Source organism: Leptodactylus fuscus, chromosome 6, assembly GCF_031893055.1.
Source record: "Leptodactylus fuscus isolate aLepFus1 chromosome 6, aLepFus1.hap2, whole genome shotgun sequence".
NCBI classification, from domain to species: Eukaryota; Metazoa; Chordata; class Amphibia; order Anura; family Leptodactylidae; genus Leptodactylus; species Leptodactylus fuscus.
The window spans coordinates 40,516,932-40,536,093 of NC_134270.1; the positions used below are offsets into that span (position 1 = coordinate 40,516,932).

A 19,162-nucleotide genomic window follows, 5' to 3' on the forward strand; every position below is an offset into this window, starting at 1 on the left:
TCCCCCTACCTTTAGAATTCTTCTTTGTACCGATGTTTTGGTGATATTCCCGGTTTCCTCCATATGCAAATGAGACTCCAGACAGCACAGGGAGCGTCTCCTTGTGCTCAAACAGCACTGGGGGCGTCCCCTGTGCTGCCTGAAGACTCCCCAGCTACGACATTCTTCTACATCCACGTGCGTCCTCCTGCGACGTCTTCAGTGTAAGTGATGCCAGTATAGAGCATGTAGAACTACACAAGCATACAGCGGCCACAGAAAATTGCACGTCTTGTCGGCCATTTTTCTGTGACCACTACATGAGTGAAGGTATTCTCGCCGGATGAAGACGCAGGAGGACGCGCGCTGCTGTAGAAGAAGGGTGTCGCTAGAGAGTCTTCAGGCAGCACAGTGGACGCCCCTTGTGCAGTTTGAGGCACATTTACATACGGAGAAAAACAGGAATATCGCCGGAACGGCGGTGCGGAAAAGAATTCTTAAAGGTAGGTGAAGAATAGCCTTTCTTAAGGCTATGCCGACGTGGTAGTACGGATAAAAGAGATTCTAATGATAGAATCCCTTTAATTCATGAGATCTGCACAACCTCTGCCGGGCCAAACCTATAGTTGGTGTAGATTTCGATCATCAGTTATACCACAAAATTGACTTTGGTGCCGGGGATGGGCTCGCCCACTTTGAGCAAGTGACAAATGTGGAGTAAAGACATTCTTTAACGCCATTTTAGTTGCCTGGTGCAACTTTTTATGCCAAAATAGCAGAGCTTCTCAGCGAATGGGCCCAGTGGGATGTAGTGCGCAAAGGCTGGATAGTGTCGGTTGCCGCTGTATAACCCTTCTATGATTTTGTCTCTCTGCAGTCCTTTCCTTGGCCTAAGCAGTTACAGACCGCCCGTCCCCTATTGTATGTTCGATATGTAGTAGAATGATGTTTTGAACCTCTGCGGAACAACCTCTCAAGACCTCACAGGAACAAATGGCAACTACTGTTGGAAGACCACATTCCCTGCATACGTGCCTCTTCTTAAGACTTGTTCTTTTTTTTTTTTTTTTTTTTTGTTTGTTTTTTTTTTTTACTATTATTTATGCATTTCCAGTCTTTTCTTTTTATTTGCAGTACAAAGCAATCCTCCTTGTTACTGGTGGTGGTCAGCGTATTAATGGGTATGGTTGTGTTTGGTTACGACAAAGAGTTGGGACTTGAAGAAACTGTTGAGGACTAATATTCAGCTCTAGATATGGATTAGAGATCTGGTCATCACTTGTCATCCAGCTCCGTGGCCATGTAAATACAGTCATTTGTGAATGAAAAACTAAAATTTTCCAAAAAAAAAAAGGTTAGGTGCCAACAATAAATGGCTGCTTGTCATGTAGGCTTTAACCATTTGCCGCCACCTTGGGCCTTGTTCTGAAGTGAAGGCCTGATCAGGTAGCCAGTCGTCTGATGTAGTGTGAAAGCGGGCCTATAACCCACTACGAAGTAGTCAGTGACTTCTACCTGATGCCTTCACTTCAGACATGCTGTCTGTAGAAGGGAAAATTAAGATTCGTGAGGAGCGAAGTCTGAGTTTCAGCTGACACGGTGACTATTGACAGGTGTCACAGGGATGACGCGTTTTGAGGAGTAACGCCCTTTTTCCGGCCCGTAGGCAGAATATCCATACGATAAGGTATTATTCCACAAACGCATCCCAAGTAAAGAAACTTCTTTGACTGAACGTCTAAGACTCTCTTCAGTTTTTATTTTCTGACAGAAAACCCACAGCTTATCTGCCATAAATCTACAGCAATAAAACCCAGATTTGTCAGGTTTTTTTTGTTTTGTTTTTTTTTTGCAGATTTTGTATGTAATTACTGTAGATTTACCACAGATTTAACCCTGTGAGTTTCACAGTGAAAATCTGCAGAAAAAATTGATATCTTGGTCATTTATTTTCACAAGATGACGTGGTTCACCTGCTGCTACTTAAAGGGGCGGTCACCAGAACCCAAGATATCAACCCAGCTCCACCCATAAAGGACCCCTGAATCAAACCACATTTCCACCTTGGTGAATTAGTGCCTCTGTTTACCGAACTTCAGATAACCCTAACCTATCTGCAGGGCTGGGGCCATATACTGGGTTCTGATGATACTCTTTAAAAGACTGCAGCTTTTCAGTGTGTGTCCTTTGAGGCCTAAGAGCTGAGCATGCCACAATGAGTATTTCCCGGGGCATCTTGTCCATTTACTCTATGCTGAATCAGGAGATTCCTAAATCTCTTTCTGAATATTGGTGAGGATATTCCAGAAGGGGGTGAAGAGGAGGTCCAGGAATTTTAACCCTTGCTCCATCATGTTTTTATCCCATTTCCTCTCTGATATTGTGTACGTCCTCCTCTGCAGTTTGATCTCTATGTCCGAATCAAGACCACAGGAAGTTTCCGCTCTTTTCCTTTTCTGTATGCTTTTAATTTTCTCCATTGCTGCAAGCTCTGGAATGATATAACCGTGCGGTGGTCAATATTTTGCATGTGGGGCATGTCTAGGGACAATGCTTATCTACTGATGTTTTCTGGACTCTGTCAGGCTGTGTCCTTGGTGGAAGACATAGATAGCATTCCATCTTTGAGTATTTATTTTATTTTTGTTTTTTAGCTGGTTGGCTATGAAGCCCAGTGCCTGGAGAAAAGGTGCTCTCATTTTAATATACTCCCCTCCATATCTGTAGGCAGAGAGTCCATCCGAATCAACCACAGCCTTTTAATAAAATGCAAAAACTAACTGAAGTCCCCCTCGCGTTGGGATATTCCTTGAAGGTTAACTCAATATTGACTGTAGAAATTGTCATGTGCTTGATGATAAAGGAAATAAACGTAACTCAAACAATTCCTAGTGTGTATTGGTGTCTACTTGCATCTATGTTTGGCAGTACTTCATTTTACAGATTTTGGCTTTGTGTGGATTATACGGTGGACTCCCTCCTCTGTGACCCAATATTTGAGAACTCTATTCCTGAACATTTAACCCCTAAGTGGATGCAGTCATTGTTGACTGTGACATCTAATTGGCTTGATGACAGGACCCTCCTACTCTTCTGTAATAAGCCCAACCCCCTACATATTGTAACATCAAATAAAGCTAATGAAAACTACAGGTCATTTTGCAAAAAACAAGTCCTTGCACAGCAACCTGGATGGATATCTATAAACCTGTTACAGGTCTTGGAATGAAGCAACTCAGATTTTCAGAAATGGTGGTAACGGAGTTCTGTTACACTGGGCTTGTACCACACTTCTTGGATAACACATCGAACATCCGGCTATCTCCCTCAGAACAAAATGAGCAAGTGTTCCGAAACTCAGTCGGACAATGCTTTCCCCATATACAGAAGATGCTTGGCAGTCCCTGCCTAAATAGTCAGTGTTGGCCATCATTTAAGGTGTATTTACTGAAAAAAAAACAACCTAAGAACCACCTCTCTGATAGAAATGCCAGTTTGCTTCACAACTCGTGTCTGGCAGCTAGTGAAATATTTTCAGGTATGGTGTGACTAGACACTGGGTTGTGTCATATGAGGGTGCGAGTGCACTACCCACCTTTTCCTTCCCCACTGCCTTATAAAAAGGCTTTGAGGCTACTTTTGGGTAGTTTACCTCTTGGTGAGAGATTGACTACTAGATGTAATTTCGATACTCCTGAAGACCATTTGTCCAGTTGGGGAAGTGCATCATCGGACTGAGACGCGGCATGGTCATTTAAGTGACTTTCCTGTCATCTAAGCCTTCCTCATTTTGCTCTGACAAGAGCCCAGACAGACCGCCAGGAGAGAGGATCCTTTGGTTCAGCGACAGTCATGAGCAGCTCCCGCAGTTTCCTTGTTCAGCACCTTCATTACACACCCCGATCTCTGCACAGACTTTCCTGGTGCTTAGCAGTACGCTTTACATGTCCTGCCTTCGACAGTATGTCACTTGTTCGCAGCAGTGTTGTTAGCCTGGACTGGAATCGCAACAAATCCAGGTTATGTTTGGGATCTGACAACTTTTCAGTTCAAGTATGGAGGCCTTCACGTTGAATGCTTCAATTCTGTAGAATAACGGGTATAAATTTTGGCCCTTATTGTAGGTAGTTTGGTAAATTTTACGCATGTTATAGAGCATTACCTTCTGAACTACTGGGGAAAATGGCTTGTACAAGATTTTATTCTGATGGAAAACCTACTGCAAGATGATTGGAGATGTAAAATATAGAAAAGTGCTGCAAATTATAGGCTGCTCAGCTAAAATGATCTCGAATCAGATTTTGAAAAAGATGCGGAAGGGAGTGAGGAACGGCTGTTCAAATGGATTGAAGAATAGCCAAAATGGCTAAGCTTCCGTCAGTGATCACCTCCTTAATGATCAAAGACGTCCTGAAGTTACCAATGGGTACTGCTACAATCCCAACAAGATGAAGTGATGTCTACAAAGCTCCATTACTGAATAGTTTAAAATTAGTCAGGAAACACATTAACTGGCCCAAAGAGAAATAGCGCAACGTTTTGTGGACTGATGAAAGCAAATTCTTCCTTTTGTGGTCTAGTGGCTGCAGCCAGTGGTCAGATGACCCCCCCTGCACTGACTTCAAGATATGGCACACTGTGAGTACAGTAAAGCATGGTGATACAAACATCGTGATATGAGGATGTTATTCATACCATGGTGTTGGGCCTATCTATTACATATACAGTCCTATGAAAAAGTTTGGGCACCCCTATTAATCTTAATCATTTTTAGTTCTAAATATTTTGGTGTTTGCAACAGCCATTTCAGTTTGATATATCTAATAACTGATGGACACAGTAATATTTCAGGATTGTAATGAGGTTTATTGTACTAACAGAAAATGCGCAATATGCATTAAACCAAAATTTGACCGGTGCAAAAGTATGGGCACCTCAACAGAAAAGTGACATTACTATTTAGTACATCCTCCTTTTGCAAAGATAACAGCCTCTAGTCGCTTCCTGTAGCTTTTAATCAGTTCCTGGATCCTGGATGAAGGTATTTTGGACCATTTCTTTCTACAAAACAATTCAAGTTCAGTTAAGTTTGATGGTCGCCGAGCATGGACAGCCCGCTCTCAAATGATCTGAAAACAAAGATTGTTCAACATAGTTGTTCAGGGGAAGGATACAAAACGTTGTCTCAGAGATTTAACCTGTCAGTTTCCACTGTGAGGAACATAGTAAGGAAATGGAAGAGCACAGGGACAGTTCTTGTTAAGCCCAGAAGTGGCAGGCCAAGAAAAATATCAGAAAGGCAGAGAAGAATGGTGAGAACAGTTAAGGACAATCCACAGACCACTTCCAAAGAGCTGCAGCATCATCTTGCTGCAGATGGTGTCACTGTGCATCGGTCAACAATACAGCGCACTTTGCACAAGGAGAAGCTGTATGGGAGAGTGATGAGAAGGAAGCCGTTTCTGCACGTACGCCACAAATAGAGTTGCCTGAGGGATGCAAAAGCACATTTGGAGAAGCCAACTTCATTTTGGAAACAAAGATTGAGTTGTTTGGTTATAAAAAAAAAAAGGCGTTATGCATGGCGTCCAAAAAGAAACAGCATTCCAAGAAAAACACTTGCTACCCATTGTAAAATTTGGAGGTTCCATCATGCTTTGGGGCTGTGTGGCCAATGCCGGCACCGGGAATCTTGTTAAAGTTGAGGGTCGCATGGATTCCACTCAGTATCAGCAGATTCTTGAGAATAATGTTCAAGAATCAGTGACGAAGTTGAAGTTACTCCGGGGATGGAGATTTCAGCAAGACAATGATCCAAAACACCGCTCCAAATCGACTCAGGCATTCATGCAGAGGAACAATTACAATGTTCTGGAATGGCCATCCCAGTCCCCAGACCTGAATATCATTGAACATCTGTGGGATGATTTAAAGCGGGCTGTCCATGCTCGGCGACCATCAAACTTAACTGAACTTGAATTGTTTGTCCAAAATACCTTTATCCAGGATCCAGGAACTGATTAAAAGCTACAGGAAGCGACTAGAGGCTGTTATCTTTGCAAAAGGAGGATCTACTAAATATTAATGTCACTTTTCTGTTGTGGTGCCCATACTTTTGCACTGGTCAAATTTTGGTTTAATGCATATTGCGCATTTTCTGTTAGTACAATAAACCTCATTTCAATCCTGAAATATTACTGTGTCCATCAGTTATTAGATATATCAAACTGAAATGGCTGCTGCAAACACCAAAATATTTAGAACTAAAAATGATTAAGATTAAGAGGGGTGCCCAAACTTTTTCATAGGACTGTAAGAGGTCATGGATCAGTATGAATATAACAAAATATTTGCAATCATGTTGCCCTATACAGATGAAGAAATGCTCCTTAGCATAACAATGCCCCAAGATAAACCTGAAAGTAACCATCTTGGTTACAGACTAACAGGATTGAGGTAATGGAGTGGTCAGCCCAAACCCTTAGGCTGAGTTCACATGGGGTTTTTTTGGTCAGGTTGACCCAAAAAACAGCTCCCATTGAAATCAATGGGAGCCGGTCATTTCTTTTTTTCAGCGAGCGGTTTGTTCCGGCTCCCGGAGAAAAGGAGCAACTTGCTCATTTTTCAGGAGGATGCCACGACCGGACGTCCGACCGAAGACACCTTTGTCCCGACCAGGCCCATTCACTTGGACCTAATCTGGAGCGGAGAGCCGCGACTGGATGCCGGTGCAGTGCAGCGGCATCCAGTTGCGGCTACCCGTTTTTTGGACCGGAATCTTAGGCGGCCTCTGCATCAAATTCCATTCCAAAATACCCCGTGTGAGCCCAGCCTTACAGAGCTGGGGTGTGGTCAAAAATAATAAAGAACTATGAAATGTAGTAGACCGATCTTCCTGGGCTAGAATACCAAAGGTGCAGGAGTTGGTCGACAATGGTTTTGTTATGAAATATTAGTTCGGTAATTCAAAGCAAAGTGAAATCTCATTTTCAATAATTTTTTCAGTTTTTATACATATAACTTTTTTTTAACACCCTAATATTGCCTTTACTCTCTGTAAAGGGTTAACAGAAACTGGATAAATTGTTATAGTTGCGAACTGGAATTGAATATGTAGGATTTTTTATGCAAGTCAAAGTTGTATGTATATTTTAGCAGTTATCCCCTCTGCAGGATCCATCTGTAATTTTCAGCACTCCCTGAGCTGGTGAGTGGAGACTACTTACTAGGATGTCTCCCATAGACTGCATGGATTTCTGACATACTGATCGAGTTTACATTGTGATTCTTACTTGGTACAGTGAGTGACCAATTTCCCTCATTGCTCCTACTCACTCTTCCAATAGACTTGCATGTAAAGCTGTAATATGACCTCTCTGTGAGCAGTGCTCCTTTCAGAGATTTCAGAGTGAAAGTCAGTCTAGTGAGATGGCAGGAAAAGAGACTGATCTGTAGAGACGGAGGCTTTTTTTTCCTCTGTCTTGTCTCTGCCTTTAGAAGATGGGAGTTGTATAATAGCAACTTATCTATTTCTGGGACCTGTATGATGGCGGTTCTCGGCAACTGGTTTAAGAACAAGCCTCTATGACATAAGGGTTATTTCAAGGCTTCTGGTAGAAATCTATTATCTTCCATCAATACTCTATACTGAAACGGTGCAAAAATATCCTGACTTATAAAAATGGAGACTTAAGGGTGCATGCACACTGAGTAACGCCGGGCGTGTATGAGAGCCGTACACGCCGGCATTACAGCAGACTGCCGAACACTTTCCATTCACTTCAATGGGAGCGCTCGTAAACGCCGCTGTTACGAGCGCTCCCATTGAAGTGAATGGGAAGTGTTCGGCAGCCCTGCTGTAACGCCGGCGTGTACGGCTCTCATACACGCCCGGCGTTACGTAGTGTGCATGCACCCTAAGGGTGAATTCACACTGAGTAAACGCTAGCTTATTCTGAACGTAAAACACGTTCAGAATAAGCGGCGTCTAAAGCAGCTCCATTCATTTCTATGGGAGCGGGGATACGAGCGCTCCCCATAGAAATGAATGGGCTGCTTCTTTCACTCCGTGCAGTCCCATTGAAGTGAATGGGGAGTGCCGGCGTGTACGCTCCGGCATGAGCAGAGCTTGCCGTATACGCCGGCACTCCCCATTCACTTCAATGGGACTGCACGGAGTGAAAGAAGCAGCCCATTCATTTCTATGGGGAGCGCTCGTATCCCCGCTCCCATAGAAATGAATGGAGCTGCTTTAGACGCCGCTTATTCTGAACGTGTTTTACGTTCAGAATAAGCTAGCGTTTACTCAGTGTGAATGCACCCTAAAAGTGTATTCCGATGGGATACGTTGATGGCTCCACCCAGTGAGAGGAGAGTCCCGGAATATTACTATAACCTGACAAAGACTCATAGGTAATACGTAGGACGTAACTGTTATTGGAAGATAGTTAAAAAAAACAGAATAAAACGTCTAATGTCCACATGCACATAAATAGAAGCCACTATGGAAACCTACTGTGGACAGGTTGTACAGCCTCCGTCTGCTTTATACAGAACTCATTCAGGATATCTGGGGATTTCAGTCGCCAGACAATAGAAGCCATGACGCATTCTTCCATTCCTACACACTGTTCCCCCTCAGCACCTGTTTGTCTCTTGTTCCAGGTCGTGCTCCTTACAGCAAGCGAACAACAAGCTCATTGTTCCCATTCAAGAGAGCAAAGGGTGAGGCAGCAGGCTAAGGAACAATGTCACGTTTACCTGAGATCTTTACATCAGACCATTTGTTTTAATCGGAGCGGCATGTGAAGAGGGAAGCAAGGTCAACCTTAAAGGAGCACCCTAGCCTGTTATATAATAGGGTATCCTCTTGCTAAGGGTAGTGTTGGCCAATGTTTTTATATAGTTTGGCTAAAACATTGTCAAATGTGACCCTATGCAGCAATGCAGAGAGAGTCATGTTCTTATGGATATGCAAATTAACCTGCAAGTGCAATGAGGGCGGGGACTGATTTGTCTACAGACATCTGTGATGGAGGCACAGAGGCTGAAGATATCGATTGCTAGCTAACGGGACAGTGATGCCAGAGGAAAGCCAGTGCACTTGTGATTGTCTATAGGAAAATCCGGGAAACCTCTGTTGTACTTGCAAGATAATATCCATAAAATGACAATTAGCTCTGCATTTTTTTTTTATTAGTTTGTCACATAGGTACGTTTTAAGGGCCCCTTCATGATACTGTTATTGGTTTGGGATGCATTTTGGGCCCAACAAATTCTTTTTAAGTGATTGGAGCATATTCTATGTGTTACTCCATATTTGCTCTTTTTGATCAATTCAAATACCAGTAAAGGATGGGCTGTCCTGCAGGAGGAAGCCTGGAAGGAAGAGAGGTAAGTATATAATGGGGTCAGGGGTTGGGCTGAGAAGGTTGGGAAAAGCTAGTGGTGGGCGGGATAGCTAGAGAGATGGGGGGGGGGGGGTTTGTATGGGAGGAAGTGAGGGGAGAGGGATCTGTGTGGAAATTAAATAGCAGGAAGCTGAATCAAGTAAACAAATGTAGGAAATACCAGGGGCTCCCAGAGACACCCAGAAATCACTCAAAACATGGCTATAGGTATATAGGTGCATTTATTAACCCATCAATAGCACTAACAGACCTTTTTTCTAAAAAAAAACAAAAAAAAAACAAAAAACATTTTTTGCCCGGGAAAACCCTTTTACCTCTGGTTCATATTAAACTTATTCAACCCGAAACAAATCTCTGGCCTGAACCTTTCTCTAGCCTTTGTAGTATGTAAACCTACTCCCCATGGAGAATGTCTAAGAGGAGGAGTGTACATTTTCTATTTCAAAAGCGACTACAATCTAAAAAAAAATCTATTACCGGACCACAAAACCCATAATCCTTTTGCATTTCTTCTTGTCTGGCTTATATAATTTGCTATTTGCTACTGGGTAAAAGCGAAGTCAGACTCCAAGCTCCGGTACTTTCTTGTTTTCGGAAAATTCAACCTAAAATGTTTTTGACAAATAGCTGAAATGTTGTCTATGAATACGAAGCTCCTACTGCCTCAGTCAATTGTGATTTAATAGCACTAGATGTATTAGGCGCTCTTGCCGCGGCTCCGTCTACGCCGCAGATATTATGGGCTTTTTGCTATTGTGTGCAATCTCTTTTTCTATTCTCATTGAAGTTGTCCTGGAGTTTGCAGTTTGGCAGATTAGTTTTTGGTTCATACAAGGTAGATTGAGGCAAGCAGAAGGTTTTCTTTATGTGCGCTTCAGTTTTGTAACGTGCCATGAACTGTGTTGTTTTCATACTGAAATGTGCAATAGATTCTCGACTAGAATTCTGCAGGTTTGTTTTGTTCCCTTCTAGGTGTATCTGCGCACACTTACAGACTTCTATTACTTATCCTTTTACTTCCTTCACATCTACTTTTGTACCCGGGATTACTTACATGGTCCCTCATCAGAGCCAAAAATACATCTCCTATCTATCTATCTATCTATCTATCTATCTATCTATCTATCTATCTATCTATCTATCTATCAGCCCTAGTGTAAAACTATCTGCAAACTTGATAAATTTCCCAAAATTATGCAAAGTTGCCTATACTAACTTCCAACTAGCATCGCCTGTCAAAGGCAGAGGACCAGAACAACAGACAGACTGCTATTGTAGTGGTTACATATGGAGATTAGCGGACTCCAATGACTATAATGCGGTCTGTTGGATGCATGTTGTGTGGACAGTTTGGTGACCATATGATGTATGGACAGCCTAAGACTTAGCACCTTAGCATAAGACGTTTAGTTGTTAATCTTTGTACACCCTATCTTGTGACCAGATAAAGACTCTCACATTAAAGGGATCATTCAGTGAGTCTGTTTGCATTCACTTACTCTTTGATTTTTACATGCCATATCTAGGTGATCTGGGCTATTTCTGACCCTAGATCATGAGATCAGAACCAGCACCTGACCCACAAGTCGCTCCATCTTTGCATCAGTGTTCACAGGTGCATTTACCTGTACTATAGGGGCTGGCAGCCTACGTGGTGCAAATATCTACCTGTGCACAGGAAAGAAGGGAGGAGTTATACATAGGGACGAGCCGGGGGTTGAGTGCTTGCTGTAATCACATGACCCAGAACCAGCCTGGAATCCCTAGGTATCGCACCTAGGAGCCCCATAGGATGTAAGTGCACACATATACCCTCTGGAGACCCCTTCACGTCCAGACCTGAGCCCTGGTGTATAATGTTCTGTGGATTTGCACAAGGATTTATTCGAGACCCATCTGACCGCGAACTAACATCCTTGAGGTCAGGCTTAGTTTTGGGAAATAGAACACACAGTCCTTAGGTTTGGGTGAGCCCCCTAGTGTCTGAGGTTCATAGTGCAGTATCTATTATTTCATGCTCCCTCTTATAAAAAAAAAAAAAAAAAAAATCCTCATCTGTCCTTCCAGGTCACCATTTTCCATTGACGACTTTGCCCACAGTTTTTGGTTTAGCTTCCTTATACAGTAAACCCATGTCTTACACATCATCATTTCTATATTTCACATAACCAGATAATATATGTGCAGTGTCACCTAATGTCAGTAGGGAGGAGGGGGCTTCTATGAGTTACTTAATTTAAAGATGTTCAGTATTAGATAAATATAGCCGCGTTCTTCCATTGACAGCATAGTATCTATACATGGGGTCTTTAAGAAATGGCAGCTTCACGTGTTGTAAATAAAGCTGGACTGTACCGCACGCAACATGTCGACAGCTGTGGGGTTTATTTTTTAATCCTGAACAATCTCTTTCAAAAACATTTTGTGGATTGTTATAGATGATTTATCCTTAGGATAGGTCAAGAATATCAGGTGACAGGTCAGTGGTGGTCCGACACCAGACAGCCCCTTCAAAAAGGTGATTGAAGCAAGTGCAGTGTCCTCTTCCAAGGCCATTGACATCGCATTCATTGATCACATGATCTTTTTGCGTGGCCGTGTCTGGCACATAGTGAAGAGACCACAGTGCTCATCCAGATGCCACTGCTGTTTATAGGGGGTCCTATGTGCTGGACCTCCACCAATTCTAAGGATAGGTCATCATCATAATCTCAGAAAACCTTCTTAAGGCCGGGGCATCACATTGCAAACACGCAGCATTTGGGCCATGGGGGAAACGCAGCGGCTAAAACAGCTTCGTCCTACATTAACTGTAAAGTGGATGAGATTCTGTCTAACTCCATCCACACAGTGCGGAAAACGCTCACGTTTTTGCATACCACAGCATGTCAATTATACTTCTGGAGAGGAAAACTTTGCCGACTTTCTGTGAAAAACGCTGCAGCAAAAAATCCTTTTCACATCTTATTTTTGGCTGCAGCTCACTACATGCGGACTTGGCCTCAGGCCAGGTTTGTCACGTTCAAGTAGTAAGTTTCTTAAAGAGGACCTTTCACGTCCTCTGGCCACAGGTGATAGAATACACTTCTAGAAAGCTGACAGTGCGCTGAATTCAGCGCACTATCGGCTTTCCTGTCCTAAGCCCCTTCTGAAAAGCTATCGGTTCCATTACTGTAGCTCTTCAGTGTCAGTAGGGTGTTTCTGACTGTCCGTCAGGAACACCCTTCCTCAGAGTAGAGTCTATAGCGTTGTACTATGAGGAGGTGCTCCTTACCGCCCAACCATGACACTGACGCCTCCCCTCCTGATAGTACTCGTCCATAGACTAGTACTGGGGGGCGTTCCTCACCACTCAGTAATCAAATCAAACAAGCTTTATTGGCACGTCCGAATAGATATTTGGCATTGCCAAAGCTAGTAAAGTTGGGGGGGGGGGGGGAGTTGGGGTCGGGGGTGTGAGTGGTGGGTATGGGGGGGGGTATAACAGTCCGTGGGGTCGCATCTTCCTCTGGTTTGGTGACAGCTGGACACATACTGGGCAGCGATCTTCACAGTGGCCGCCTCTTCTCCCAGTAGGATGTAGAGTTTCCTCTTTTCGTCTGCAGATATGAAGTCTGGGATGTGGGCAGAGAGTCTTTAGTAGTAGACGACCCTCAGTGTCATGGCTGGGCGATAAGGAACGCCCACTCTCACAGTACAGCTCTACGGACAGACTGTCAGGAGGGGCGTTCCTCACAGACTGTCAGAAACGCCCATCTGACACTGAAGAGCTACGGTAACGGCTCTGTCAGCTTTCTAGCGGTGTACTACGTCGTATGTGCCCTGAGGACATGAAAGGTCCTCTTTAAGGCTAAGGCCCCACATTGCGGAAACGCAGCTTCTTTTGTTGTGTTTTTTTGAGCCAAAGCCAGTAGTAGACTGAGCAGAAAGTAGAAGTATAAGAACTTCCTATATATTTTCCATTCCTTTTGTAGCCATTCTTGGCTTTGGCTCAAAAAAATGCAGCAAAATCTGCAACAAAAGAAGCTGCATTTCCGCAACGTGAGGCCTTAGCCTAAAGAGGTTTTCTAGCTAGGTCATCAGCACCAATCAGCTTTTCTGGTTTCCCAAAGTTACTGTTCTGGGTAGAGCCAGAAGCAGCGCTGCTCCTATTCCAGAAATAGTTGTGGTGCTGTATTCTGGCACCATGACTATACAATGGATAGAGCCTCCAGCTTGGTCCTAGTACTGGAATAAGAGGAGAGCTTCTAGCACCATAGGTTTGAGTCCGGAAGCAGCCGAATGAGCTGATCGATGTATAATCCTAGTATCGGCCCCACACTAATCCTATGGAAACCACTGGGGACCTGAAAATCCTCTTAATAGCTGCGCAAATCTTAGAGCAGGAGCTCAAACAAGATGGCTGCCCCCGTAATAGGAAAAACGTCATATACAGGCAGAAATAAGAATAGATTAGAAGGAGGATCAGTTATTAATCATATAGAGCTACGGTAATCCATTCCCTTTGAAGAGGCACCAAAGATGGAGAGTGAATAATTTTTGTATTGCGATTCATTATTCTTGCTAACCAATAACTTGCTATGGAAATCTGCAGCTTGTTTTCTCCCCCTTGTATGTTAACTTTCCCGTCATAATAATCATCTTTCAAGACTTATTAACTTCTTCCCACCCCAGACATAACAAAGGGTCATTCCCGTGATCCAATGTTCTGCTAGGCCGTGGTGTTGGTGCAGACACAAAATAACTCCAGTCCCAGCTGTTTAAGCCTTACAAAGGCCCCCCATGTTGGCCAGTGTGTATAAGGTCCTGCCTAAGACTAATACATTGCCTGTGAGAACAACATTGACGGGCAATAATACACTTCAGAAGAGAAATATTATCGAAATGAACAGAGGACTGGACAGGAAATTCCCAGAGTCGTTTATGTTTATACGTCACCACTTTGTCAACTACTTTTAAAAGTTCTAGGAGGGTTTCATTTATTCCTGACATATTGTATTCCCTTATGTCCTACCAGCAGCACAATGAGGAACTTGTGCTGCTGTTAAGACCAAGGGAAAACAGATTAACATCATAATCAACGATTTATTAATGGCACCATTAAATATACCTTATAATTTACCGTATATACTCAAGTATAAGCCGACTTTTTCAGCACAGTTTTTATGCTGAAAAAGCCCCATTCGGCTTATACTTGAGTCAGGGTCCACGGAGCACAGAAACCTGCAAGGATCTGCATGAATTAAACAAATGGGGAGGTCCTTTAGTGCTTCTGCTCTGTGATTGGCTTGTCATGTAGTTCACGTGACTGTGATGTCATCAAAGGTCCTGTAGCTACTAGAATGTAATATCTGCAGATAAGTCTGTGGCCATTATGTGCAAGATTCATTGTGTCTTATAGAAGATGTCTGTCGTATCGAGGAGGGGAAGCTACAGTAAAATGACATAAAGCACACAGGTACCTGCTGGGGTTAGTATTCCTAGTAATGTCAGGCATTTGGGATTATTAATTTAGTTTCAGTAACTCCATGCGCCTCACATTAATAACAGTTAACCCCATCATGTCCCTCATATTAACCCCTGTGTGCCCCATAGAAGGGTTACTAGTATGTGAGACACATGGGGGTACTAATGAAGGACCTTAATTATGAAGATACCTAATTATTACCTCCATATGTCCCACATATCAGTAACTCTTATGTGAGGCACACAGGGGGTTAATGTGAGAGACATGTTGGGGTTAACTGCTATTACTATGAGGCACATGGAGTTACTAAGCTGTAGTGCACATGACCAGACTTTTTATCTGCAATGGTGGATTCCCCCCCCCCCTCGGCTTATACTCGAGTCAATAAGTTTTCCCAGTTTTTTTGTGGTAAAATTAGGGGCCTCGGCTTATATTTGGGTCGGCTTATACTCGAGTATATACAGTACTTTAAGCATCGATTCTTTGCAGCTTGATGTCATTCAATAGGAACCTGCACAGGTTTACAGGTCTCTACAGCATTTACGGTACTGAGGGACTTTAGAAAAATAAAAAGTGGGATAGAATTGAAAAAAAAATGGAAACTCCACTGTTATTTTTTTTAAATGTAGTTTTTACAAAAAAAAAAAAAATTATACATCAAAAGAATTGTCTAGGTTTTTCGTTTTTAAGGCCATAAATATCTGATCAGTGGGGGCCAACAGGACGTCCCAGCCACAATAAGCTCTATAAGGCCACTTCTGATTCTCACAACACCAGAAGCAATTTATTGGGAGTTGAGCTACAGTACCGGCGACAATACAGGGACCAGAGCTATTTGTTTCCAGCTCTGTGTTGTATATAGTACAACTAATCGGTGTAGGGGCTGTCTGTCAGCACCCCAACAATCAGATATTTATGGCCAAAACCAAAATCCTGGTCAGCCTGTTATTCTTCAAGTCAGTATAATTGTGGCAATACCATATTTATATGTTAATATTAGAGATGAGCGAACGCCGTTCAATCGAATTGGTATTCGATCGAATATCAGGCTGTTCGAGGTATTCGATTCCAATCGAATACCACGCGGCAAAGGCAGTAAAAATTTGTATCCCCTCCCACCTTCTCTGGTGCATTTTTGCACCAATAACTGTGCAGGGGAGGTGGGACAGGAACTACGACAACGTAGGCATTGAAAAAAAACCATTGGCTGCTGAAAACATGTGACCTCCGATTTATAAGAATACCAGCCGCCAATTTCGTGTCATTTTGCGGCTTGTAGACGTAGGGACAGATGTGCTGCTGAGGGCTAGAGAGGAATAACTTCTAGTAGGCAATTAAAAACTGAAGAAAAACAACATCTCTTTTCAGAGCTATACTACAGGGAGAGGAGTCAAACTTTCCACGGGGTGTCCCCCTGAAAACTAACAGGGATACAGAGCAATTCATTCCGGCTAGATACGTTCAACCCAGCTTTCCACGGGTTGTCCCCCCAAACACCTAACCGGGATACAGAGCAATTCAGTCAGTCCATGTATGATCAAACCTGTTTTTAATGCTGTACCCCCCAAAGCTAAGTGGGATACACAGCCATTCAGGCAGTCCATATATGTGAAATCCAGCTTTCTAATGCTGTACACCCCAAAGCTAAGTGTGATACAGAGCAATTCAGTCAGGCTCAATCCAACTTTTGTTCAATCCAGTATTGTTTGCTCAGAGGGATCGGAGAGGACAGGGCAGTAGTTGGCCAGGTACTCCCGCAACATGCACCTATACTTTTCCCTCCTGGTGAAACTAGGCTCCTCAGTGGCAGTAGTTTGGCCAGGGGGTGTCCCAGACCTTGGAGAGTGTGCCCCTGGTGGGTGTGGACCGGATGGCAGTTGTTAGCCTGTTGGAGGAATAAGTCTGCCAACATGGGCAAGTTTTGTGCGAGTGGCTAGTACACGGAAAATCTTTGGCCTTGCTGCCTCTGGACATGCCTCTGCCTCTAGCCACCTTTTTTCCTGCTTAGCTTGCCTCCACATCTACACTGCTTTCTCCGCTAGACATCACCCCTGTCCATGCCGGGTTGGTGGCCTCGTCGTCCACCAACTCCTCTTCCAATTGCTCACTCTCTTCTTACTGCAAACCGCACATAACCACAGCTTGCCCTGATGGCAACAGTGTCTCGTCATCTTCACTGAGGCCGAGGAACGCCGGTTGCAGGTCCACAACCACAAAATTGGCAGGAAATGGCGGATGCTCCAGTATTTGGGCATCAAGACACACAAAGTCGTCTGTTAGCTCCAGGGGTTCGGGAAGTGGTTCAACAGAGGGAGAGACAGTAAAAGGACCCGAGAAGAGATCCTGGGAGGGGGCAAGGGTGGGATGACTCTGTTGGGAAGATTGGGCATGTTGAGAGGAAGGAGGAGCAGACTCTTGGGTATGAACACGACTGCAGGTAGTGGCTGACTGGCAGGTGGAAAAGCAGACGGAAGCATTATCCGCTAGCCATTGTAACACCTGTTCCTGGTGCTCGGGCCTGGTCTGCGTTGTACCCTGCACCCTGCTTAACGCAGCTGTCATATCAGGAATTGTGATGAGCGCATGCTAATTTTTCTTTCGATTTAAAGTTATTTTTCTGTCCATATTAATGTAGAGGAAACAAGGTTTCTAATTATTTATCCACTTTCATAGAGGCTCTAGTGAGTTTGTAAAGTGTCCAGTGGAAAGGATGGGATAGGATTTCACATAAGTCTGCCACCCATGGGCTCTCATGGTGCAGAAACTTAGGGAGCTGACTTTGATGAACCCTTGGGTTTTGGAGATGGAACTCCATCAAAGGTCTCTGCTGCTCACACACCCTGCTCAACATAGGTTATATAGGGTTTCAGCGTGTGGTGACCTGGCACAACAGCCGCTGCTTCAGGCAAATGTAGGCATGAAGTGTATTAAGGCTAGCAGCAGCTACTGTAGACTTGTCAAAGTGGGCGCACAAGTGCCGCACTTTAACCAGTAGCTCTTGTAAATTGGGGTACGTTTTTAAAAAACGCACCAATAAGTTGAAAACGTGGGTCAGGCATGGACCGTGTTGGAGGCTGGCAAGCTCCAGAGCTGTTACCAGGTTCTGGCCAGGGGCTAACATTCTGCTGGTGCAAGGCTGAACTGACCCAAAGGGCAAAAAACACTGCTGATGCAAGGCTGAACTAAGTTAAAGGGCCTAAAACTCTGCTGGTAGTAAAGCTTAAGAGCCTCTAACTCAATTTAGAAGGGCTCACGTTAAGGGCCAGAAAAGTGAATTTTGGAAGGTCTTACCACATCACACACGCACACACATCCACAATGACAGTTCAGGGTGGGGACTGTTGGATTTCCCATTGCCTATTCCATATGTGGTTGTCATGGGCAACGTGATTTAAAGGGGTGCTTGGTAATGTTTCTTTAGCTTAAAATTTGGGTTTCTGTCCATCCAATTGGGGAGGAAAGAAGGCTTCCAGGTATTTTCCCACTTTCATAGTGGTTTTTGGAGTGTGGAAAGTGTGTAGTTGATAGGCTGTGATGGTGGGGTAAAACTGTGACTTGGGCTTGTTAGATGCCCCCAGGCATGCTTCCTGTGCGGTTCCAGTTGCATTGCAGAGGTGTTGGCATCATTTCCTGAGGTGTCATAGTGGACTTGGTGACCCTCCTGAGTCGAATTGTGGGTTCCCCTGAAACAAAGCATTTTTCCTATAATAGGGTTTGATATTCGTTTGAATAGTCAAATTTTGACCGGCTATTCGAAACAAATATCGAATATTTCACTGTTCGCTCATCTCTAGTTAATATAGTAACATAGTAGATAAGGTTGGATGAATATACAAGCCCATCAAGTCCAACCTATAACCCGACCTAGTTAATGTAGTGGAAAACTAGAAGAACGCCAATTGCCCATCAGAGAAAAAAATTCCTTTCCAACTCCACATATGACAATTAGATTAAGTCCCTATTCCAAAAATTTCTAGCTCCCTTAACCTATGATATTCTTACTTTCGACATGGCCCCCTACTGAACGTGTACAAGTTTATTATAATTTGATATTTTTCACTAATTTTGCAAAATAAATACTGGAAAATAAAATTAAAATTAATCTCATTTTATAACCATAGTTCCATGTTTTTTCTTTTCTTTTTCCATCAATGAGGATACGTGAGGGCTTGTTTTTGTGGGGTTAGTTGCAGTTTTTATTGATGGCAGCTGGAAGTACATACAAATTTTAATGTTTTTTTTAAATCAATTTTATTGTGGAGGCCAACTGACCAAAAATCATTCTTGTCATTCTCTCCCTAGATTT

At 43.5% G+C, this 19,162-nt stretch overlaps 1 protein-coding gene across 1 annotated transcript in view; it reads left to right on the forward strand.

Annotated features, from left to right (window-relative positions):
• Positions 1-2,865, forward strand: part of PPP2R1B (protein phosphatase 2 scaffold subunit Abeta) — a 44,756-nt gene extending 41,891 nt beyond the window's left edge. Inside the window, exon 15 of the mRNA XM_075279793.1 lies at positions 857-2,865. Coding sequence (XP_075135894.1) covers positions 857-873 — 17 coding nt within the window. The 3' untranslated portion in view covers positions 874-2,865. The remainder of the gene's footprint in view (positions 1-856) is intronic.
• The last annotated feature ends 16,297 nt before the right edge of the window (positions 2,866-19,162 follow it).